Here is a 25,642-nt window from a genome sequence, read left to right as displayed (position 1 = left end):
GTGTAGATTAAGCACTTTATGTTTGTTAATTGTTAATTTAATAATTTGCATGTTTGAGGTTACATGCATATAATTAATGGTTAAGCCAACCATATAAAATGTCAGATAAAAGTAACATAGTCCTTCTCTAGAACAATGCAATGGGCAACCCTGCAAATGTAAAGCTGACCCTAAGTCTGACCTCCTGTCCTGACACTGTCAAGGTAAAGTCTGTGCTCTCAGTCAGAAACAAAGGATGTCATCTGACACACAGAACAAGAGGCAGGCTAACACTTCTCTCACCTCTATCTTCCGTTCCGCAGGCAGCAAAGCTAGATCTGCCACATGATCACACAGGAATGTATGTGTAGTTGTAGCAGAGAGAGGGGTTCCGTTATTATTATTGTCCAGTAGCAGCAGCTTAGCCCTACATGATATAGCTCTCCTTTAGAATGTCACCCTTACACTAACATTCCCTCCCTCCCCCATCCTCCCCTGCACATAGCTTGACTCACAGGGCTGGAACTCTCAGCCAGGCTCCCTGTGTGAACCGAGAGACCACTGAGCACAGATGAATTACATCTCTCGGTATTATTTCCAGGACTGTTAGCCTCCCTGCACTATATATGCAGTGCTCTGAACGGCCACTACTACCGGACTCTTGTAAACACTATGCCTCTGCCCAGTCAGCCCCTGTAAAAAAGGGCAGCAGTGCACCACTAAAAGATTACCTGATTTTTTTCTACAAAGATGCAGCCTGCTTCTCCATGCCTGCCACCACCATTAGTTATGTATCAAAGCTAGCCCCTTCCTCTTCGCAGAAGGATCCACAACCACATGTGGAAAAGAGGGAGGATAGAGGGGAGGAGGCTGCACATTATTGGTGGTCACTGGTCAGGGGTGAGTAGTGTGTGACATCACACTGTGTGGCAGCATGATTTACTTGCGCTGATAGCATGCATTATTGGCCAATTTTTAAGACAGTGATACTGCTCTGCCAGTAATTAGAAAAAAAATTACATCTTACTGCTGCAACGCAGTCATAGACTTCTCTAAGTTTACGCCCCTGCTGAGGTATCCTTCGCTTACTGGAGCTGCCTGTTGTTAGGGAAAGGGATTGTAAGAAAGGAGTGTGGTGGTGGGATGGGACTGAATCTGACTCTCAGTTACTAAAGTGAGGCTCCATTCTCTCTCCCGATGTATTCATATTGATAATACAACCTGTTGCTGCAACTACAAGGGCAGGAGGAGAGACAGAGCTAGCACAGGACAGTAGGAGTGGTATGACCCGATCTGACAGTGACACACTCAGTAACTGAAGTGCCGCCCCCTCTTAAGTGCCGCCTGGGTCCGGTGGACCCACTTGGTCCCATCATTAAGCCGGCCCTGTCCGGACCGCAAAACCTGTAATACCGGCGCTATGGAAATCCCACATTTTTTGGAGTGCGGAATGGACGTTACAGGCTAAAATGCTTGTGGTATAGCTATACCGATACGACTTGTAATATGCGTTCCTGGCCATTATGCTGGAATTGCCATTTTTTTCAGCGTTAAAAGCTATTCCACAACACTTGTAATCTAGCTGTCTGTGGCTAAGCATATAAGTAACATGTCCCTTTAAACAAAGCCCTATTATTCGCTGTATTCACTAAATTCAGTCATAACAACTTGAAAAAAAAAAAATATTGCCAGAAAAAATACACACATTATTTATTTCAAAATTTTCTTTCTCTGTTAGAGCAGCCACTAAAAAGGAATTTCTCTGCAATGTCTTGCTGGAGCCCCCGATAGCAAAAGAACAGATTTGAGCAAGGCAACAAATTTAACGCATCTTCCAAAAGAAAAGTCATCTTTCATGTCTAAATGTGTGAGGTTACATAGTGACAACGGAGCAGCGCTGATATGCTGTTTAGTGAGAAGCCCTGCAGTTCTGGGACAGTCAAGCACAATATGCGGAAGAAATGGGAGGTGACACAGTTATGACATAAAATAGTAAGGATTGATCTCCGGCTGTAAGTTTAGCATTGACTTGTAAGCGGATTAAAATTAGATTTATTTCTCTGCTGTACTCAGATAGATGATGGTACATTCTGTGCTATACCTCCTTCTTCTTGCAATCAACATGAAATAGGATGTAGTGTGGCTTATGTTTTATTATAATAAAAAGGCTACTGAATTTATAAGGATGTTTATTAATGTGCTTATTCATTCTGCATTGCATCATGTTTTTTTTTTATTTCTACATAGACTAAAGTGAAAAAAAAGCCAAGTTGTTAATAAAAGAGCAAATAATAGCTCCTATTCACTGTATCATACAAATATTTCAGCATTTGATATTCTTAATAGAAACATACATATTCCACTTCCTAAATAAGAAAAATAACACACAATTTAATTCATATATACACACACACACAGGGAAGCACACTCACGGGAACGAACAACCGGCTCAGTACCATTGTTAGCCTGTTCCATGGCGATTTACCACCTGGGTGTCACTTCTTTTAGCCCAGTAATGTTTTTCACAGAGTAGAACTTTCCTGTATTATATCAGTCAATATATAAGAGCACTCTCACTCCCAAGTACATCCGCCAGGGTGCCGGCGGTTAAATATAACAAATTTCAATGACGGCACTCACTGAAAAAAGACCAGTGAGTGACGTCATTGTGATTTGTTTTCTATATATATAATTTTATTTATTTCTCCACCACATTTTCTACTGCATAGATGACAACCCTTAGCATATTTTCCGAAGATGGAAGGCTAAAATGTTGTCATGCTGTGTTACTTCTGGACTACCACCATATTGTCTACAGCAAGTGCTATACTAAGGGCTAGATTTATCAAGCCCTTGCGGCAGCAAGTTCTCACAAGAACTTGCTCGCCGCGATTTATCAAGCAGCGGTCACCAGACCGCTGCTTCCCTAAAATCTTTGCCACATCTATTCTGGCGAAATTCAATCTCCTCGGTCGAGTCCGACCGAGGAGATTGACAGCTACTGCCCGGGCGTGATTGGCTGTGCGCGGGCAGGGGGCGGGATTGCGCGCTTGTGTGCAATGTTAATTACCTGCGGGTAATTGCGCCCCGCCACAGGCGCGCTGAGGCATACAGGGGCGCGTATACGTGCCCCTGTACGCCTCAGGGTTGATATATCTAGCCCTTATTGGATACACTCTCAAAAAGATTTGCAACTCATTTTTTTATTGGGATTCCAGACATTCTTTTCTGTTCTTCACACTGCCACCTGCCAGTGATCTATTTTGTTCTGACACCTATAATATAAGCATGCCTTAAAGGGACAGTCTAGTAAAAAATAAACTTTCATGATTCAGACAATGCATGTCATTTAAACAACTTTCCAATTTACTTTTATTATCAATTTTGCTTTGTTCTCTTGGTATTATTAGTTGAAAGCTAAACCTAGGTAGGTAATATGCTAATTTCTAAGCCCTTGAAGGCCGCCTCTTATCTGAATGCATTTTGACAGTTTTTCCACAACTAGAGGGCGTTAGTTCATGTGTCCCATACAGGGAGTGCAGAATTATTAGGCAAGTGAGTATTTTGACCACATCATCCTCTTTATGCATGTTGTCTTACTCCAAGTTGTATAGGCTCGAAAGCCTACTACCAATTAAGCATATTAGGTGATGTGCATCTCTGTAATGAGAAGGGGTGTGGTCTAATGACATCAACACCCTATATCAGGTGTGCATAATTATTAGGCAACTTCCTTTCCTTTGGCAAAATGGGTCAAAAGAAGGACTTGACAGGCTCAGAAAAGTCAAAAATAGTGAGATATCTTGCAGAGGGATGCAGCACTCTTAAAATTGCAAAGCTTCTGAAGCGTGATCATCGAACAATCAAGCGTTTCATTCAAAATAGTCAACAGGGTCGCAAGAAGCGTGTGGAAAAACCAAGGCGCAAAATAACTGCCCATGAACTGAGAAAAGTCAAGCGTGCAGCTGCCAAGATGCCACTTGCCACCAGTTTGGCCATATTTCAGAGCTGCAACATCACTGGAGTGCCAAAAAGCACAAGGTGTGCAATACTCAGAGACATGGCCAAGGTAAGAAAGGCTGAAAGACGACCACCACTGAACAAGACACACAAGCTGAAACGTCAAGACTGGGCCAAGAAATATCTCAAGACTGATTTTTCTAAGGTTTTATGGACTGATGAAATGAGAGTGAGTCTTGATGGGCCAGATGGATGGGCCCGTGGCTGGATTGGTAAAGGGCAGAGAGCTCCAGTCCGACTCAGACGCCAGCAAGGTGGAGGTGGAGTACTGGTTTGGGCTGGTATCATCAAAGATGAGCTTGTGGGGCCTTTTCGGGTTGAGGATGGAGTCAAGCTCAACTCCCAGTCCTACTGCCAGTTTCTGGAAGACACCTTCTTCAAGCAGTGGTACAGGAAGAAGTCTGCATCCTTCAAGAAAAACATGATTTTCATGCAGGACAATGCTCCATCAAACGCGTCCAAGTACTCCACAGCGTGGCTGGCAAGAAAGGGTATAAAATAAGAAAATCTAATGACATGGCCTCCTTGTTCACCTGATCTGAACCCCATTGAGAACCTGTGGTCCATCATCAAATGTGAGATTTACAAGGAGGGAAAACAGTACACCTCTCTGAACAGTGTCTGGGAGGCTGTGGTTTCTGCTGCACGCAATGTTGATGGTGAACAGATCAAAACACTGACAGAATCCATGGATGGCAGACTTTTGAGTGTCCTTGCAAAGAAAGGTGGCTATATTGGTCACTGAATTGTTTTTGTTTTGTTTTTGAATGTCAGAAATGTATATTTGTGAATGTTGAGATGTTATATTGGTTTCACTGGTAAAAATAAATAATTGAAATGGGTATATATTTGTTTTTTGTTAAGTTGCCTAATAATTATGCACAGTAATAGTCACCTGCACACACAGATATCCCCCTAAAATAGCTATAACTAAAAACAAACTAAAAACTACTTCCAAAACTATTCAGCTTTGATATTAATGAGTTTTTTGGGTTCATTGAGAACATGGTTGTTGTTAATTAATAAAATTAATCCTCAAAAATACAACTTGCCTAATAATTCTGCACTCCCTGTATAGATAACATTGTGCTCATGCATGTAAAGTTACCTAGGAGTCAGCACTGATTGGCTAAAATGCATGTCTGTTAAAAGAACTGAAATAAGGGGGCAGTCTGCAGAGGCTTAGATACAATGTAATCACAAAAGATAAAAGGTGTATTAATATAACAGTGTTGGTTGTGCAAAACGGGCGAATGGGTAATAAAGGGATTATCTATCTTTTTAAACAATAAAAAATCTGGTGTAGATTGTCCTTTTAATGTCTTCTGTTGCTCTATTAAAAAAAAAAAAAAAGTCTTAACATTAAAATGCAGACGTTGTCCAAAGGTAAACATGGGTGCAGGCAGATAGATGCTATAGAAGCGTCAGTATCTCCTCAAGGTGACCTGTGTCTCTTTCTTGTGGAGCAGTTCACAGAACTCCGTGTGAAAAGCTGTGAATCAATAAAGCAAACAGATAGAATCTTCAGCTGATAAAGGGCAGCTGCTTCTCGTCTGTAATAGTGAAACATTCTGAGTCGTTTTATTTATTTATATTTGTTATTTCAGAGATTTATGTAGAGTCCTTTGGGTGTTCCTGACACCTGGGACAGTTCTGTAAAAGTTTTATTTGTAGTGTAATTTGGATCAGTCTTGTGCACGTTTCATATCGTCTAGGAATAATAGGTCTTCTCTTGTTATCGCTCACAAAGCATATTTCAATTTGCTTTTTGGCAGTCCTTACTCCTGAGGAATGGAGCTATTAGTTTGGAAAATCCAATCTAAAAGTTAAAGGAACTGTGATGGCAGCCTGAGAAGAACGTATCTGTCATATACCTCAAAACACTGCTTCTTATAATAATCCCATATAATTATTGCTCAGTAATGCGGTGATACATGCACTCTGTGATCTGGAGAAACGAGAAGTAACTTTCAAATACATTAAATGAATAGACACAGTGGAGTTAAATTAAAAGAAATGTAAGATAGTGGAAGTATTCTGATAATAATAGCAGTAGGTTATAGTAGTAAGTAGAACCGTGTTCCTGAAGAGGTGGTAATCAAGTTTACATAAACAACAATTGCTTCGTATACAGTTTTGGTGAATCTGCAACCACAAGTAATACGATTGTTTTGTAATCTCTCCAACACCTCAGACGTGATAGACATAAAACATCACAGACCTCCAGGATAACTGGCAAGAAAGGGGTGCAGATGCACCATAAAATTCATGTATAATGACAACCGCAGCCAGCAAATTCTGCCTTGCTTCCCCCGGATGTGGGTAGGCAGAGTCCCTAGCTGGGAACCTTTACCTCTGTATACTGATAAATGGGGTCAAATATGTTTTTAATCTAGTTTGCTGACCATGGTCATTACCATAAATAAAGTAGTTTATCTATGTATCTATCTATGTATCTATCTATGTATCTACCTATCTATCTATCTATCTATCTATCTATCTATCTATCTATCTATCTATCTATCTATCTATCTATCTATCTACCTATCTACCTATCTATCTATCTATCTATCTATCTATTTATATTATCTATCTATCTATTTATCTATCTGTCTATCTACATATCTATGTATCTATCTATGTATCTATCTATCTATCTATCTATCTATCTTTCTATCTATATTTCTATCCTATCTATCCTGTCTATCTATATATGTATCTATCTATCGTTCTATCTATCTATCTATCTATCTATCTATCTATCTATCTATCTATCTATCTATGTATCTATCTATGTATCTATCTATCTATGTATCTATCTATGTATCTATCTATGTATCTATCTATGTATCTATCTATGTATCTATCTATGTATCTATCTATCTATCTATCTTTCTATCTGTATGTCCGCACACACACAAATCTTCAGATAAATACTTTACTATGTTATGTTTTGGGCCCAGGGACATACCCCTAAATTATGGACAAATATAAATGAACCCTTAAAATGATAAAGCAATCCATACGTAGGAGTCTGCAGGGTCAAGGTACCTAATCATGCAGGATGCCCTCTAGCCTCTAGTATGTGTAGAAGCCACAAGCAGGTAGAACTTAATAAAAAGAGCACAAAACAAGTTACTTTTCCCTATGCAGAATGAAATCTACATGGGGATTCATTTGGTAGCTTTATATTACTTTAATATGTTTACATTACTATATTAGTGCTTTTTTTAAGATGCTGTTTATTGAAATGTACCAAGTTTCAACCTCAAGTCATAAACTTGCATTTCCAAAGCTTTTCAGCATCAATTGTTTCCTCAAACACTTTACAGACAAAAGAAATTAATTACACATAGAAACACCAGCGAATGAGAGAGCACCTGATATAATTCCCTTGTTTCACCGAAGCATCGTGTCTTCACTGAGTGCCAGAAGGTAACACAAACATCTGTCTGGTCTTATTTGTTGATGCCAGGCTTTATGTAACTATACAATGAGTCCTACACAGGACGGCAATTGGAACAAATAATTGAAATTAGAAACAGTTTTGCTGCTTTGAATGATTCATAGGTTTATAAATATCACTTCAATTGTCTAGTCCACTCACTACAAAGCACAAAAATAAAATGAGTTAAATGCATCAGGCTTTGCTAGAGAGAAATAGCAACAATTTCAGCTTAGAGAGTCAGACTTTCTTCAGAGAAAAAAGGTACAAATGGACGTTTTTATATAATTCAATAGGACATTGAAGTAAATACAATTATAACAAATCAGATTAGACAAAGGAAACAAATATACACTTTTGGGTATCAACATAAGTTTCATTTGCATGGCCAGCAGATGGTAGACACTGCATTGTTTACCTTAGATAAAAATATGTACTTGTTTACAGATAAAAGCACGGGGGGGCCTAACCCATGGTCTAAGGTCTGGGCCTCCAAAGGTTTTTGTGTAGGCCTCAATACCATGGCAGTTTGTCTATTTGTGGCAAATTGTGTAAAATTGAGTAGTTAAAGGGACAGTAAAGTCATATTTAGACATTCATGATTTAGACAGAGCCTACAATTTTAAACAACTTTCCAATTTACTTATATTATTTAATTTGCTTCCTTCTCTTGTTATTCCTGGCTGAAAGGTTTTTCTAGGAAAGATCACAAGCAGCGGATTGGGATGATTGCAGTCCGCCACCTTTTAGTTAAGGAGCAGCATTCTTACGACTGCTGCTTCTTAACTTACGTTTCCGGCTAGCCGGAAACTTTAGGCATAAAGAGCAGCATCCGCTGCTTATTAAATCTACCTCCATGTCTGTTTCAGTGACAATTTTACTGTACATGGGCATATCGCGTATAAGTATATTCTGTGCCTACACATTATTGCCCTCTAGGACAGCGGTTCCCAACCTTTTTTCTCTCCCGTACCCCTTGATTAGGCTTTTCATTTATGAGTACCCCCTCTCTTTGTTACCCACACCCATCCCTCAAAATAAATGAAGCACTTTTTTATAGGGGAGGTAAGCTATTCCTGAATTGCATACGACTGTACGTGTATCAACAGGATTAAAGCTCAGATCTCATTCTCAGAAGGAGCCCTGCTGTGTGGCTGGCGCCCCTGGCAGCTGCCTGGTTGCCTCTAAACACGGCCCTGGGGGGGAGTCAAAGCGTAATGATCAGAAAAATAAATATTTTAATTTGTGAGATCAGATCGATATAAACCACCCAGCCACTATGGACGTTTTATAGGGGATAGTCACTCTTTAGAAAAGTTTATCTAATGATATTTCTACAAATTCACCATTAAAGGGCCACTATAATAGAAGCATTACTTGCTCTTATCCGATAGAGCAGGTCATTTTAAGACTAACACCCCTGCAGCACTGACTCAGATATGCAACTAGTGCTGCTGATCGGACAATTCCTTGTTCAAAGGAGAATTGCCTGGTATTTCGGGGCTGGTTTGACCTTACTTGGCGGGGTCAGACTGATATACTTCAGGAAAGTTTTCCTCTGTGAAAAGCACAACTGGGCTATAAGAGGCTGCTCCTAGGTGGTAACTCGCCATAGAACACGCTCCTGAGCTGCTGTTAGTTCCTGGTAGAGCGCTTCTCTTTCTGTATGCATTAATATGTTTATTTAGTTGTTAGTTTGTGCAATTCCTACTAATGCTAATTGGCTTATAGGTACCTACCTATCTCTTCAACACAGACTATCATGGGAAGGAAGCAAATCTGATAATAGAAGTAAATTGGAAACTTTTGTTTAAAATTGTATTCTCTTTCTGAATCACAAAAGAAAATGTTTGGGTTTCATATCCCTTTAAAGGGACAGTCTAGTATAAATTAAACTTTCATTATTCAGATAGGACTTTTAATTTTAATCAACTTTCCAATTTACTTTTATCATCAAATTTGCTTTGTTCTCTTGGTATTCTTAGTTGAAACTAAACATAGGCAGACTCATATGCTAATTTCTAAGCCTTTGAGGGCTGCCTCTATCACATGCTTTTTAAATCTCTTTTCAACACAAAGAGACAGAAAGTACACGTGGGCCATATAGATAACACTGTGTTCAGGCACAGGGAGTTATTTAAGATTTAGCACAAACCAATGCTAAATTTAAGACAATAGATAATAAACAGTCACAGTCATGTGATCAGGGGGCTGGAAGAAGGTTCCTAGATACAAGGTAATCACAGAGGTAAAAAGCATATTAATATAACTGTGTTGGTTATGCAAACCTGGGGAATGGGTAATAAAGGGATTATCTATCTTTTAAAACAATAACAATTCTATGGTAGACTGTCCCTTTAAGAATCAGCGGTCTTAAGACCACTGCTTCTTAACCTTCCCTGATCTGGCGGGTTAAAACCACCTGTACTAATCTGACCGGGGTAACATGCCCCTTCAATACAAAGTGCAGCTGGAATTTAGCTTTCTGTGTATGTGCTTTGGAAAGTGGTATCTTCCTACACAGGTTTATACTGAAAATATTCCTGTTAATAGTCATTGGTTGATAATGCTTACACAATGTAAATACTGCTCTTTTTTATATGGATGGCAGAAATTGTTTGAGTACATTGTCCCTTTAACAGCACCATAAAAAAAGCTATGTGAAACCCCAAGCCAGGCCAAAATGGGTTTTCAATACAGTTAGGCTGTATAATTAGATAAATACAAAATCATAAGAAAACCAATACGAAAAGTGGTTTCTGATAGACAGGAATAACACTAATGAGGGTTTTTAACGCAAGGAAACAGAACGTTTTTTAACACTGTAAACCCAATCTGAAAACCACAAGAAAAATATGGTTTTCTTATGGATTGGAATTGCTTTGATATTAAAAATGGCTTATCACACTACAAATACCCGTTTAAATAGCTATTCTAACACACTGGAATAGAGCCCAAAGCATTTTAATGATAATGGCAGATTTAAGGGGTCAGCAGAAAGGAAAGAGAATTAACACTTGGAGAATGTTTAAGAGATCATAGGGTGACTGATGCATTATTTCCTTAATCTGACACATTACACGTTTTATTAAATCGCTAAGCTGGGAGAAAGAAAATAGGGTAACTTACAGGATTCTAGCCTTGAAATGTGAGCTTGACACATTAATGCACATTGCACCTTTATCACATTCTGGCTCTTGTGATTCCGTTCTTCCCTGACTTAGAATAGAAACTGCCTAAGGGAGCATAACCTATATATAACAGGTTTATATCTGTCTGCATTCACGCACTGTGTGCTCTCCAGGTTGCAGTGTATAAAAATGTACATTTCCCATTGTAATGGCTGTGTAATTTGCAGATCTGCAGCCTATTATGCTGTGTAAGAAGCCACAATGACAAGGTCTGCCTGAAGCCAAATAATTATCACCTGTCATATTCTCTAAATATTAGCTGTATTTATGCACTGAAACCCAGTGGGGGAACTAGAAAACTCCATATAGAGTTGCATATTAATTCATAAAATATATGCACACACATAGCAGAGATTGTTTTAACCTCTCTTTCTTTTGTAAACATGAAAGAGACTTAGCAGTTTTAAAGGGACATACAAATGCAAAAAGAAAATGCTTAGGTAACAGATTTCATTTAGCTATGAGCTCCATTTATCAAGTTGCAAGTGCAGCCAATAGTTAAAGGAGATATGAAACCCAAAACGTTTCTTTCATGATTCGGATAGAACATGCGATTTTAAACAACTTTCTAATTCACTTCTATTATTACGTTTTCTTTGTTCCCTCTGTACCTTTTGTTGAAAAGCAGGGATGTATACTAAGGTGCTGGCCCATTTCTGGAGCATTATATGGCAGCAGTTTTGCTAGAATGTTATCCATGCCTACCTAGATATCTCTTCAACACAGAATATCATGGGAACAAAGCAAATTTTATAATAGAAGTAAATTAGAAACTTTTTAAAATGGGTTGCTCTGTCTGAATCACAAAATAAATGTTTGGGTTTTATATAACCTTTAAAGGGACAGTTTACTCAAAAATGTTCTCTCCTTTAATTTGTTCCCAATAATCCACTTTACCTGCTGGAGTGTATTAAATTGTTTACAAGTATTTCCTTTACCCTTATATTGGCATTTTAAATAGTTGATTTAGCCTGTGGTATCTCCACCTATTCTGAAAGTTTCTGCCCTTAGGTCCATGCTATAGATAAGCTGTGTAAACACAGCCAGCAGAATAAATTACACTCCCAGTGGGGTATATAAGAGATAAGGTAATAACATTTTAATTTTCTACTGTTCTCTCCAAGAATTGGTATTTGGTTTACGGACAGATATAAGATAAAGAAGCAGGTATATGTAAACAATGTGATAAAGTAATGAGATCTGATTATGCCTACAAGCTCAACCCATTTTATTAGGTTGTGGACTCAAAACACAAAATGAGCTAATTCATGTACACAAATAAGCCTTAAAAAGCAAATCTCATACATTTTATACTACAGGTAGCTGGTAAAAAACGTAATTGGAAACACATTAAAGGGAAAACAATTTTACAGTATACTGTCCCTTTTAGGAAGCAGCAATCTTAAGACCACTGCTTCTTAACCTTCCCTGATCTGGCGGGTTAAAACCACCTGTACTAATATAACAGGGGGGATTTAGAGCCCTTGCTACATGTGCTATGATAAATGTGAATAGCACAATGCAACCTGCTCGCAGGACAAGTTCCCTTGTTGGGAGTCTTGTTTGTTCAAACAATAAAAAATAGACCACTATGGGCCAGATTACAAGTGGAGTGCAAACTATCGCTTTCGCGTGGGCAATGTTTGCGCTCCACTAAGTAATACCAGCGAACGCAAATGTGCGTTCGTATTACAGTTAGGCGCAGTGAGAACGTGACCTCACATTCGCATTGAAATGTGAACTTTGCGCTCACAAGAGCCCGCTTCCATAGGCTCCAATGGGAGCTTCGTTCTCATGCCGTGAGAGATGGTATGAGAAACTAAGCACAGCGAAGGGGGTAAGTTGTGACGCAATGGGCAGCAAATTGAAATATATATGTATATGAATATATACATATATATTTATGTGTTTATATTATACACACATATTAACACATACAGTAGATATATATGTATATACGCATTTACGTATATATTTATAGAGAACACACAGTTCCCCAGAGACCGCAATGTAAAGGCACTTTTCAGTACTGTTTTTTTCCACCCGCACACCCGCCAACTTTAACCACTACAAACTGCTTCATGCAGTTTAAAAAAAAAATATATATATATATTAAAGATGCTAACATTTTTATTTTAGAAAATGCACAAAACACTTTTTTTGGGGGGGGCAATTGGGGCACATTTAGAAAATTAACCAGAGATCTGATCTAATCACTACAGTGAGCTTGCAGTAGCAATAACCAGCCACTTGTAATGGCAGATTATTTATCGCATGCCCGTAAACTAGCGCTCCGGAACTATTTCCTTTAAGTCTTTATTTTGATACCATCAAAATTTGTTCAGGTCTTCCAGCTTGATAATAGATGATAGATCTACAAGTTACTAAAGGAGGGATTTTCTAAAATTCATTTCATAATGCTGAAACTTTACCACATTCAGTGCTCATGAGGTTATTAATGGATTATCAAATATCTTCATTTACCTAATGTCCCTTATATAGGAATCTACCAACTCTCAATTCTAACGTACCCCAAAAAACCATATTAAAAGGATCCCCTACATAAGTACAGGTAAGTTACAGTGATTTAGCCAGTAGACTATCAAATAATTAAAATATGTCAAATCTAGGCTACTAGGGTTAAAGGGACAGGAAACACAATTTTTATTTTCATTAAGAGAGAATATTACATTTTAAAAAAAAAAACTTATCAATTTTTTCTATCAACTTTACTTTTTTCTATTGGTATTTTTTTTTGAAAAGCAGGTAAGTAGACTCATGATCATGCATGTTTGGTTGATTATATAGCAGCAGTTTTGCAAGAATGCTTTTAACAGTATTATGCATTTGCAAAAGCACTAGATGGCAAGAGACATGGGCCTCTATTTATCAAGCTGTCAACCGCAAATATGTTGGAATTCCGCAGCGTATTTGTGGCGAGCCTGATTCGCATTAGTTATCAAAGGCTACAGACCGGCAAAAGTAGAATATAGTGACGTAACATACGATCCGCTGGACTCAGTCCGACACAGATCGATGCTTACGTCACTACAGATGTTCTGAGCGCAAGTTCGGCACAATCTGACTACTTTTGCTAGTTATCAAAGAACTAGCAGGTAAGCTCGGCACTTTTCCAGCCCAGCGTACCTGGTTTTCAATCCGCCGCCCTGGAGGTGGCAGATGCCATAGGAATCAATGGGAGTTTGACAGCAGCGAAAGCTCATGTTCGCTGCTACCCAATATCCCATTGATTCCTATGGTAAATGTCTACACATAACACCCTAACACAGTGATTTGCAACCTTTTTTTTGCCGTGGCACACTTTTTTACATTAAAAAATCCTGTGGCACACCACCATCCCAAAATTTGACAAAATCACACATTGTAGCCTAATACAGGATATATATATACAGTATATATATATATATATATATATATATATATATATATATATACAAACACTGTACTGTGCTGTCATGCCATGCCTCCTACAAACTATAGATGACATATTGACATTCATTCCCAAACACCCCCGCACTGTTGTCAGTCTGCCGCGGCACACCTGAGGATCTCTCACACTGGTTGAAAAACACTGTAACATGTACCCTGAGTCTAAACCCCCCTAATCTGCCCCTCCCTACATCGCCGCCACCTACTTTATACTTATTAACCCCTAAACCGCCGCTCCCGGAGCCCACCGCTACTCTAATAAACTTCTTAACCCCTAAACCGCCGCTCACGGACCCCGCCGCAACTAAATAAAGTGTTTAACCCCTAAACCACCGCTCCCGAAGCTCACCGCCACATACATTATATTTATTAACCCCTAATCTGCCCCACTACACCGCTGCCACTATATTAAATGTATTAACCCCTAAACCTAAGTCTAACCCTAACCCTAACACCCCCTAACTTAAATATAATTTAAATTAATCTAAATAAGTATTCCTATAATTAAATAAATTATTCCTATTTAAAACTAAATACTTACCTGTAAAATAAACCCTAAAATAGCTACAATATAACTAATAGTTACATTGTAGCTATTTTAGGATTTAATTTTATTTTACAGACAAGTTTGTATTTATTTTAACTAGGTAGAATAGTTATTAAATAGTTATTAAATATTTAATAACTACCTAGCTAAAATAAATACAAATTTACCTGTAAAATAAAACCTAACCTAAGTTACACTAACACCTAACACTACACTATAATTAAATAAATTAACTAAATTAACTACAATTAAATAAAATTAACTAAAGTACAAAAAAAAAACACACAAAATTACAGGAAATAAATAAGAATTTTAAACTAATTACACCTAATCTAATCCCCCTAATAAAATAAAAAAGCCCCCCACAATAAAAAAAGCCCTACCCTATACTAAATTACAAATAGCCCTTAAAAGGGCTTTTTGCGGGGCATTGCCCCAAAGTAATCAGCTCTTTTACCTGTAAAAAAAATTACAATACCCCCCAACATTAAAACCCACCACCCACCCACCCAAACCTACTCTAAAACCCACCCAATCCACCCTTAATATATTCTAACACTAACCCCTTGAAAATCACCCTAACTTGAGACGTCTTCACCCAACCGGGCCTAAGTCCTCAACGAAGCCGCGCAAAATGGTCCTCCAGATGGGCAGAAGTCTTCATCCAGACGGCATCTTCTATCTTCATCCATCCGACGAGGAACGGCTCCATCCTGAAGACATCCGACGTGGAGTATCCATCCAGACCGACGACTACCCGACGAATGACTGATCCTTTAAATGACGTCATCCAAGATGGCGTCCCTTGAATTCCGATTGGCTTATAGAATTCTATCAGCCAATCGGAATTAAGGTAGGAAAAATCCTATTGGCTGATCCAATCAGCCAATAGGATTGAGCTTGCATTCTATTGGCTGTTCCAATCAGCTAATAGAATGCAAGCTCAATCCGATTGGCTGATTGGATCAGCCAATAGGATTTTTCCTACCTTAATTTCCGATTGGCTTTTTGCGGGGCATTGCCCCAAAGTAATTAGCTCTTTTACCTGTAAAAAAAATTACAATACCCCCCCAACATTAAAACCCACCACCCACACACCCAAACCTACTCTAAAACCCAACCAATCCCCCCTTAATAAAACCTAACACTAACCCGGTTGGGTGAAGACGTCTCAAGGTAGGGTGATCTTCAAGGGATTAGTGTTAGGGTTTTATTAAGGGGGGGTTGGGTGGGTTTTAGAGTAGGGTTGGGTGTGTGGGTGGTGGGTTTTAATGTTGGGGGGTATTGTAATTTTTTTTACAGGTAAAAGAGCTGATTACTTTGGGGCAATGCCCCGCAAAAAGCCCTTTTAAGGGCTATTTGTAATTTTGTATAGGGTAGGGCTTTTTTATTTTGGGGGGCTTTTTTATTTTATTAGGGGGATTAGATTAGGTGTAATTAGTTTAAAATTCTTGCAATGATTTTATTATTTTTTTGTAATTTAGTGGGGGGTTTTGTACTTTAGTTAAATTTAATTGTATTTCATTGTAGTTAATTTATTTAATTTATTTAATTATAGTGTAGTGTTAGGTGTAATTGTAACTTAGGTTAGGTTTTATTTTACAGGTAAATTTGTCTTTATTTGAACTAGGTAGTTATTAAATAGTTAATAACTATTTAATAACTATTGTACCTAGTTAAAATAAATACAAAGTTGCCTGTAAAATAAAAATAAACCCTAAGCTAGGTACAATGTAACTATTAGTTATATTGTAGCTAGCTTAGGGTTTATTTTATAGGTAAGTATTTAGTTTTAAATAGGAATTATTTAGTTAATTATAGGAATATTTATTTAGATTTATTTAAATTATATTTAAGTTAGTGGGTGTTAGGTTTAGGGTTAGACTTAGGATTAGGGGTTAATAACTTTATGTAGGTGGCGGCGGTATAGGGGGCGCCATATTAGGGGTTAATAGGTATAATGTAGGTGGCGGTGGGCTCCTTGAGCGGTGGTTTAGGGGTTAAACATTTTATTTAGGTGCGGCGGGGTCCGGGAGCGTCGGTATAGGGTGTAAACAGTATAGTATAGTGTGGGTGCTTAGTGACAGTATACCAAGAAAGCTGCGAATAAGCCGAAGAGCAGCAAGATCGATGACTGTTATCAACAGTCCGCTGCTCATCGCTCCGTACTTGGTGCGCAGCTTTTTGACAGCTTTCTTGATAATTTTGGAGAACGTATTCAGGTCCGCGGTGGCGATGTTAGGCGATCTTAGGCGAGCGTATTGGTGCCGTCAAATGCAAGAAAGTCGACGGCTTGATAAGTAGGGGCCAAGGAGTGCTCTTCAACAATCAATACCATGAAAATTGAGCAAATTTGTTAACAGAAGAGAACATTTTTTGAGTTTCATGTCCCTTTAAGGACTGGAGTTTAGAAAAACACTTACAGATATTTTAGACAACTGGGTACTTCTAATGCTGTGGCAACAGTTTAGGGAGGCTCTTTCCTATTCCAGCATGACTGTGCCCCAGTGCACAATGTGAGGTCTCTGAAGACATAGTTTGATGAATTTGTGGTGGAGGAACTTGGTTGGCTTGCACAGAGCCCTGCTCTAAATCTCACTGAATACCTTTGGGATGAATCGAAATGGTAATTGTGAGTCAGACTTTCTTGTCCAACATCAGTGCCTGACCTCACACATGCTTGACTGACTGGGCACAAATTCTCAGAGACACACTCCAAAATCTAGTGGAAAGTCTTACCAGAAGAATTGCTGCAGGGTCGGAGGCTCCATATCTATGCTCACAGTTTTGGAAAGTGATGCTTAACAAGCTCATATAGGTGAACTTATATACTTTTGACCATATAGTTTATTATATACTAGTCCTAAAGCCCGTTCACACGGGCCATTTTTTGCAGTACAGTGGTCCCACCCCTTGCGTTCTCTCCCTCCCACTCTCTTTTGCTTTCTCTCTCTCCCCCCTCTCTTTTGCGCTCTCTCTCCCCCTCTCTTTTGAGCTCTCTCTCTCCCCCTCTCTTTTGCGCTCTCTCTTTCCCCCTCTCTTTTGCGCTCTCTCGCTCCCCCCTCTTTTGTGCTCTCTCTCTCCCTCTCTATCTCCCCTCTCTCTCTATCTCCCCTCTCTCTCTATCTCCCCTTTCTCTCTCTCTCTCCTCTCGTTTGCTCTCTCTCTCTCCTCTCGTTTGCTCTCTCTCCTCTCGTTTCCGCACTCTCTCCAATCATTTGCGCACTCTCCCCCTCTCTTTTGCACTCTCTCCCCCTCTCTTTTGCACTCTCTCCCCCTCTCTCTTGTGCTCTCTCCCCCTCTCTTTTGTGCTCTCTCCCCCTCTCTTTTGTGCTCTCTCCGCCCTCTCTTTTGTGCTCTCTCCCCCTCTCTTTTGTGCTCTCTCCCCCTCTCTTTTGTGCTCTCTCCCCTCTCTCTTTTGTGCTCTCTCCCCCTCTCTTTTGTGCTCTCTCCCCCCTCTCTTTTGTGCTCGCTCCCCCTCTCTTTTGTGCTCTCTTCCCCCTCTCTTTTGTGCTCTCTTCCCTCTCTCTTTTGTGCTCTCTTCCCTCTCTCTTTTGTGCTCTCTTCCTTCTCTTTTGTGCTCTCTCCCCCTCTCTTTTGTGCTCTCTCCCCCCTCTCTTTTGTGCTCTCTCCCCCTCTCTTTTGTGCTCTCTCCCCCTCTCTTTTGTGCTCTCTCCCCCTCTCTTTTGTGCTCTCTCCCCCCTCTCTTTTGTGCTCTCTCCCCCTCTCTTTTGTGCTCTCTCCCCCCTCTCTTTTGTGCTCTCTCCCCCCTCTCTTTTGTGCTCTCTTCCCCCTCTCTTTTGTGCTCTCTTCCCTCTCTCTTTTGTGCACTCTTCCTTCTCTTTTGTGCTCTCTCCCCCTCTCTTTTGTGCTCTCTCCCCCTCTCTCTTGTGCTCTCTCCCCCCCTCTCTTTTGTGCGCTCTCTCCCTCTCTTTATCCCCCCTCTTCTGCTGCTCTCTATTCCCCTTTTTAGAGCTCTCAGTCTCTGTCACTTACTGCTACAGTCGGCATCTGGCCCGCCCGTGTCACGCCCGGTCACGCCCAGCCACGCCCATTACGCATCCGGCCACGCCCACGACACACCCGGTCGGCCATGCCCACTCCACTTCACACGGGAAGCCAGAAGGAGCCACTGAGGAGGTCAGTTGGAAGGCCAGGTGTGTTTGTCCTCGCGCGCAGTCTCTACTTTGCATGACAGCTTCGGACAAACACACTTGGCCTTTTATTATATAGGATGTGATTGAATTTCATATTTGAAATAGAAGAATCAATACTTGAATGTTACTTTATATTTTTGAAAATCAGTTCATGTGTGAAGGGCTCACACATGTCGATGAACATTATTTTATGCAAACAAGTGGTGTAACGTACAATCAGTTTATTCTACATTTGTTTAGAACAAATATATAAAAAAAAACAGATTGGTTTTCATATTTCAAAATATCTGAGATCAAAGAATGTGTCATCCTTTCAAAACAGTTCTCTTTTGTTATAGCAATTTCACTAGCATTCTTAGCTTATATCCCTTAGACTTCGAATTTCAATGTTTGTAACAGTTCACTAAACCATTTGCCCATGAATGAAAAAGAATTTTGTTTAACGCTAACGTACCAGAGTGAAGCTCCTTCTGTCCCAGTGACTTCTAGGTAGTCATAAGCTTCTTCTAACTGAAAGTCTGTGAAGATCAAGGCAATAGTATCTCCAAGCTCCGCCAGGATTGTCCATGTACAGTCTGCGTTGTTATTGTATTCCGATGGAAAATTAGGGCTGGTGATGATGCCGCTTTGGCCTCTTAATGTCCCTCCACATGCATCATCCGCTGAAGAGAGAAAGGTTAAAAATAAATTGAGATATGGACACAGACACTTTTAAAGTGAGAGCAAAAACATGCACAACAAAAAGCATTAAATAAACTAATTAAAATATATTTTGCAGGAAAAAACTTTATTTTGTATTTTGAAGCTAACACAAAGTGCATATCTGTCTACAACTGTAACTTAAAGACTAACTGGTCACTGGGTGATAAGCATAATCCAGTTGTTTCATTGGTGGACTGTGACATGGCTCACAGAAATAATGCATTTTAAATGTACAAAGATTAATTTTGATGCCCATCCAATAAATATTTAAGCAGAAAATCCAGTAATAATGATGGTAATATACAGTATATTAATGCATTGATATGTTATTTGTGTACCAAAAGCACATATTTGGCCAAATAGTTTAACCTTTTAAATGCTGAGCCAGGTCCACCTCTTTGTTGAGTTGTTTTGCAGTTTTTAGATGCTGCTTACATTTAGGCCCTACTGTAGGTCTTTTGATTTACTGAGAATCCCACACACATATTGCATACCTTATATCATAGTACATAGAAAACCTTCAACAAAAATATTAAAAAATGCATCTTTTTAATTACGATTTTAAAAGGCCATTTTATCAAATCATGGTGCAAGAGACATAAGTTACATTTACTTCAAAGGTTCTACCTAATGATACATACTATAGATACATTTCTAAATAGTGTGTTTTATCTTCATAGGTTAACATATTTACATAGGCTACATCCCATTAACAGATATAAACCCAAGCTCAACAAGGAATTTTTTTTAAATAGATATATATTTTAAGTAATGTAGTTGGTGCAGACCCAAGAAGACTATATTGATTTTAACTAAAAAGTTAGATCCCAAGGATATTCTTTGCGTACAAGGATTACTATATCCTTGGGATCTAACTTTTTTGTTTAAATCAACTACATTCCATTAACACTGTAAATCAATGTGTTGATATACACTCTATATCATGTGTTATGGAAATCTAAACATCTAGTATGTACAGATATACTATTTACTTATATACACTGGTTAGCTTAAATTATTAAGCTGTTCCCAGTTAACTACATTATTAATACTCTGGTATGTGTACAATAGAAATATATGCATAACTATACACACCCCTTTAAAACATTTGCCAATGCACTGTTTCACTTGAATTACAAGTTCAAAGTAAAGTGTTATCGCACGAGTAAAAGACGCACTAACATCTGGAAGTAGGATAGTGCAACCACACTAATTACCTTTCCCATAGACCTCTATGGGGTACACTAAAAAAGCCTCTTGTGTCTTTCGATAAAGCACCAGCCCAGAGGTGCGCTTAGACAACTGCTCTAAAGCAAAAGGTGCATTAAGAATACTTTTAATTACTACCACCTAGATTACGAGTTTTGAGTGCTATAGGGAAAGTAAAGAACGCAACAAAAGTTGCGTTATTTACCCCCTATAGCGCTGCCATTACAGTTTTTAAAAAACCTGGCTTGTGCGGGCGATATGGCTGCGTTGAGCTCCATACCGCACACAAAAGCAGCAGTGTTTTGACATGCTCATGCACGCTTTCCCCATAGACATCAGTGGGGAGAGCCGGCAAGAAAAGCTCCGTAATGCAGCCCCATTGATGTCTATGGGGAAAAACAAAAAGACAGTTTAAACCTAACACCCTAAGATAAACCCTGAGTCTAATCACCCCTAATCTGCCGCCCCGACATTGCTGACGCCTGCCTACAGTTATTAACCCCTAATCTGCCACTCCCGATATCGCCGCCACCTAAATAAAATTATTTACCCCTAATCTGCCGCTTCCGATATCTCCACCACTATACTAAAGTTAATAACCCCTATTCGGCCGCACCCCAACATCGCTGCAACTATATTAAAGTTATTAACCCCTATTCCGCCGCTCCCGATATCAGCCAATAGGATTTAAGCAGCTCTCATTCTATTGGCTGATTCATCAACCAATAGAATAAGAACTGCTTAAATCCTATTGGCTGATTTGAACAGCCAATAGGATTTTAGCAGCTCTAATTCCTATTAGCTGATTCAAATTGTTCCGCCAATAGGAATGCAAGGGACTCCATCTTGGATTGCGTCACTTGCATTGAAGATTCAGTGTACGGCGGCAACCGTATGAAGAGTGTAAAACTCTTGAGAAAACTTAGGTTTCAACTCTTGGGAGGATCACAACTGCAGATGAAAAAAAGTATATTTGTATCACCAAGACAATTGGGCTATTATGACAGCATAGACCAAGCAGTCTGAGGTGAAATATAATAAACTTAGGTAAGTTTCTGTTAATGCAAGCACAGCAAATCAAAGCACACTGATTTCACAGATCTGTTATTGACTCACAGATAGGAATCTGTGTAGAATTGCAAGTAATTATAAAAGTATTTTATGGTCACTAATAAGCAACACTAAACTTCCTTTATATACCTGCCTGCAATAAATGGAGAGATTATGCAGGAGTGGTTGTTTGTGCAAAAAAAGAAGTGAGAGAGCAGCTTGATGTTTCTAGTTGTACTGTCTCTTTAAATAGCACACCGGAGCAGGTCTTGTGAATAAGCAAGTAAGTTGAAAGGAGCACAAAGTTTGTATAAGCAGAGTAGAGCTTTAGATGTTATGGCTGTATATATATGCAGTTAAATGGAAAGCAGATTCTATTTAAGCAAAGCACTCTGTGCTGTTAAGCTCAAGATGTAATGTGAGCTTAAAACAGATAAATAGTCCTTACTTTACAAAGGTAGTCTCCCAGGCTTGTCTGTGTAATGCAGCAGGGAATGCACACTGCTTGAACTCCAAGCAGGCTGACAGGTTTAGTTCAGTACTTCAGTAGAAATAAATGAAGCTTGTAATTTTGCAAAGCAATGATGTCCGTTTGCAAACAGGTAGCAGAAGTGCAATTAATCCAGTTAGGAAGGATCAAGAAAGGAGTCTGAAATGAAGGCTTAATTTCCAAGTAGCAGGAACAAACAAACAAACTGTGAAACAGTACTATCTGCAATAACTAAGCACCTGTTTAATGTCAGGTGATCTCTTAAGTAAAGGGAAAGGTAAAACCATGTGATGTGGAAATGGAAGGAGAGATGCAAAACACAGAGTGGAATCCTCACAAAGAGGATGCACCGCGCTGGATGTCTTCAGGATGGACCAGCTCCATGCCTTCGGGATCAATATAGAAGATGCCGCCTACATGAAGACTTCTCGCCGCCTGAATTAGGACTTTAACTCTGGGATGAAGAGCGTTCAAGCGGGACTTCAAAAACTGTAAATGGATTGTCAGGGGGTTAGTGTTAGGCTTTTTTTTAAGGGTTTATTTGCTGGGTTTTATTTTTTAATGTAGGGTCTAGGCATTAAAAGAGCTAAATGCCCTTTTCAGGACAATGGGTAACTTAGGTTTTTTAGAATTAGGATTTTTATTTTGGGGGGTTGGTTGGGTGGTGGGATTTTTTTACAGGTAAAAGAGCTGATATATTTGGGGCAATGCCCCACAAAAGGCCCTTTTAATGGGCCATTGGTAGCTTATTGTAGGCTAGGGTTTTTTTTTTTAAATTTGGGTGGGCTTTTTAATTTTGATAGGGCTTTTAGATTAGGTGTAATTCTTTTTTATTTCAGATAATTTCGTTTGCTATTTTCCATAATTTAGTGTATGCTATTTTTTGTAACTTAGTATTTTTTTGTTTTGGTATTTAGATACTTTGTAATTTTTAGAGTAGTGTTAGGATTTTTTTAATCTGTAGTTTAGTTTAATTTAATTGGTAGTTAGTTTAATATTAGTTTAATATTTATATTAGTTTAATTGTTAGTTTAAACTTAGTTTTTTTAATTTGACAGGTAAGTTTTAATTTAATTTAAGATAGGGAAATTATAATTTTAATATAAAGTTAGGGGGTTGTTAGGTTTAGGGGTAAATAGTTTAATTTAGTTTTTCTCTATGTGGGGGGCTTTCAGTTTATGGGTTAATAGTTTAGTTTAGTATATTTCGTTTTGGGGTTTCTTGCGGTTTAGGGGTTATAGATTTAGTATAGTGGCAGCGGTGTAGGGCTTAATAAGTTAAGTTTAGTGGGGGCGATGTGGGCGGACAGCAGATAGGGGTTAATAATTTTTAAATAGTGTTTGCGATACGGGAGGGTGGCAGTTTAGGGGTTAATAACTTTAGTATAGTGGTGAGGATGTCAGGGGCGGCGGAATAGGGGTTAATATTTTTTTAAAGTGGCAGCGATATCGGGAGCAGCAGATTAGAGGTTAATATATTTAATATAGTGTTTGCGATGCGGGAGGGCTTCGGTTTAGGAGTTAATAGGTAGTTTATGAGTGTTAGTGTACTTTTTAACACATTAGTTATGAGTTTTATGTTACAGCTTTGTAGCGTAACACTCATAACTACTGACTTTAGATGGCGTTACGGATCTTGGCGTTTTAGGCTGTAACGCTCGCTTTTTAGCCAGAACGCAAAACACGTAATACCGGCGCTATGGGAATCCCATTAAAAAACAGTATTTTTAGGAGTGCGAGACTGACGTTGCGTTACAGGCTAAAAGGCTTGTGGTACACCTATACCGACAAGACTTGCGTTAGGAAAAATGATACGTTATGTGCCACAATGTTGTTATTTGACTCATAACGCAAAACTCGTAATCTATGTGTATATTCTTCACTTGAAAGAAAATGCTCTTTTTATTTTTAAATATATCTCTATATACATCTGTATATTATCTAGATAGATAGATAGATAAAATACTTCCAAGTAAAGAAAATAGGTATTTCAAGTTTTTCTATTAAAAAAAAACAAAAAAAACCCATTAACTTTGTTTAAAATTGATATTGGATATTTTAAGGTGCTTGACTGGGAAGGGCTCAAAATATATAAATAAATTAAATATATATATATTTATATGTATACATACAAAGAAAAGTGCACTCACAGGAACGAACAACCAGCTCAGTACCATTGTTAGACTATTCTATGGTGATTTACCACCTGGGTACAACTTCATTTAGCCCAGTAATGCTTTTCACAGTGTAGAACTTTCTTGTAGAATATCAGTCTGGTCCCATCTATTAGGGTCAGTCCAGTGCTGAAATACCAGGCAAGGAACACAGCAACCCAAGACAATCGTTTCAGCCTTCATTGGGCCTCATCAGTGAGGTGTAGCCATATTCCTCTAAGCACACTGAGCAAGGAGTCCACGTCTGGTTGCCCCTTTTTCCCATAGGGAGTCTAAATACATACAGAGAGAAGTGCACTCACAGGAACGAACAACCAGCTCAATACTATTGTTAGCCTGTTCTACAGTGATTTACCACCTAGGTGCAACTTCTTTTAGCCCTTTAATGCTTTTCACAGAGTAGAACTTTCCTGTAGTATATCATTTTGATCCCGCCTATTATGATTAGTCCAGCCCTGAAATACCAGGCAATTCCTCTCTGAGCAAGGAACACAGCAACCCCAGATGATCATTTCAGTCTTCATTGGGCCAACTCAGTGAGGTGTAGCCATATTCCTCTAAGCACACTAAGCAAGGAGTCCACGTCTGCCCCTTTTTCCCATAGGGAGACTAAATACATACAGAGAGAAGTGCACTCACAGGAGCAAACAACCAGCTCAATACCATTGTTAGCCTGGTATTGAGCCTGTTGTTTGTTCCTGTGAGTGTGCTTCTCTCTGGGTGTATTTAGTCTCCTTATGGGAAAAAGGGGAATCCAGACGTGGACTCCTGGCTCAGTGTGCTTAGAGGAATATGGCTACACCTTACTGAGGAGGCCCAATGTAGGCCGAAACAATCATCTGGGGTTGCTTATTCAGAGAGGTATTGCTTAGTATTTCAGCGCTGGACTGAATGTAATAGGCGGGATCAGACTAATATACTACAATAAAGTTCTACTCTGTGAAAAGCATTACTGGGTTAAAAGAAGTTGCACCTAGGTGGTAAATCGTCATAGGACAAGCTAACAATGGTAATGAGCCGGTTGTTTGTTCCTGTGAGTGTGCTTCTCTCTGTGTATATATATATACACACACAGAGAGAAGCACACTCACAGGAACATATATATGTGTGTGTGTGTGTTTGTGCACAAACATATTTACACATATAAACACATAAATACACATATACAGGTATATAAACCTTTGAGTCCTTCCCTGTCAAACACCTTGACATAAACCGTATCTCTTTTA

At 39.0% G+C, this 25,642-nt stretch overlaps 1 protein-coding gene across 1 annotated transcript in view; it reads right to left on the bottom strand.

Annotated features, from left to right (window-relative positions):
* The window catches only part of LOC128652451 (CUB and sushi domain-containing protein 2-like), a 1,617,569-nt gene that overhangs the window by 1,070,849 nt on the left and 521,078 nt on the right, over positions 1–25,642 (bottom strand). Inside the window, 1 exon segment of the mRNA XM_053705390.1 lies at positions 19,244–19,451. Coding sequence (XP_053561365.1) covers positions 19,244–19,451 — 208 coding nt within the window.

Source organism: Bombina bombina, chromosome 3 (assembly GCF_027579735.1).
Source record: "Bombina bombina isolate aBomBom1 chromosome 3, aBomBom1.pri, whole genome shotgun sequence".
In the NCBI taxonomy this organism is placed as follows: Eukaryota; Metazoa; Chordata; class Amphibia; order Anura; family Bombinatoridae; genus Bombina; species Bombina bombina.
The sequence above is the reverse complement of the archived record's forward strand: the minus strand, read 5'-3'. Positions and strand labels throughout refer to the sequence as shown.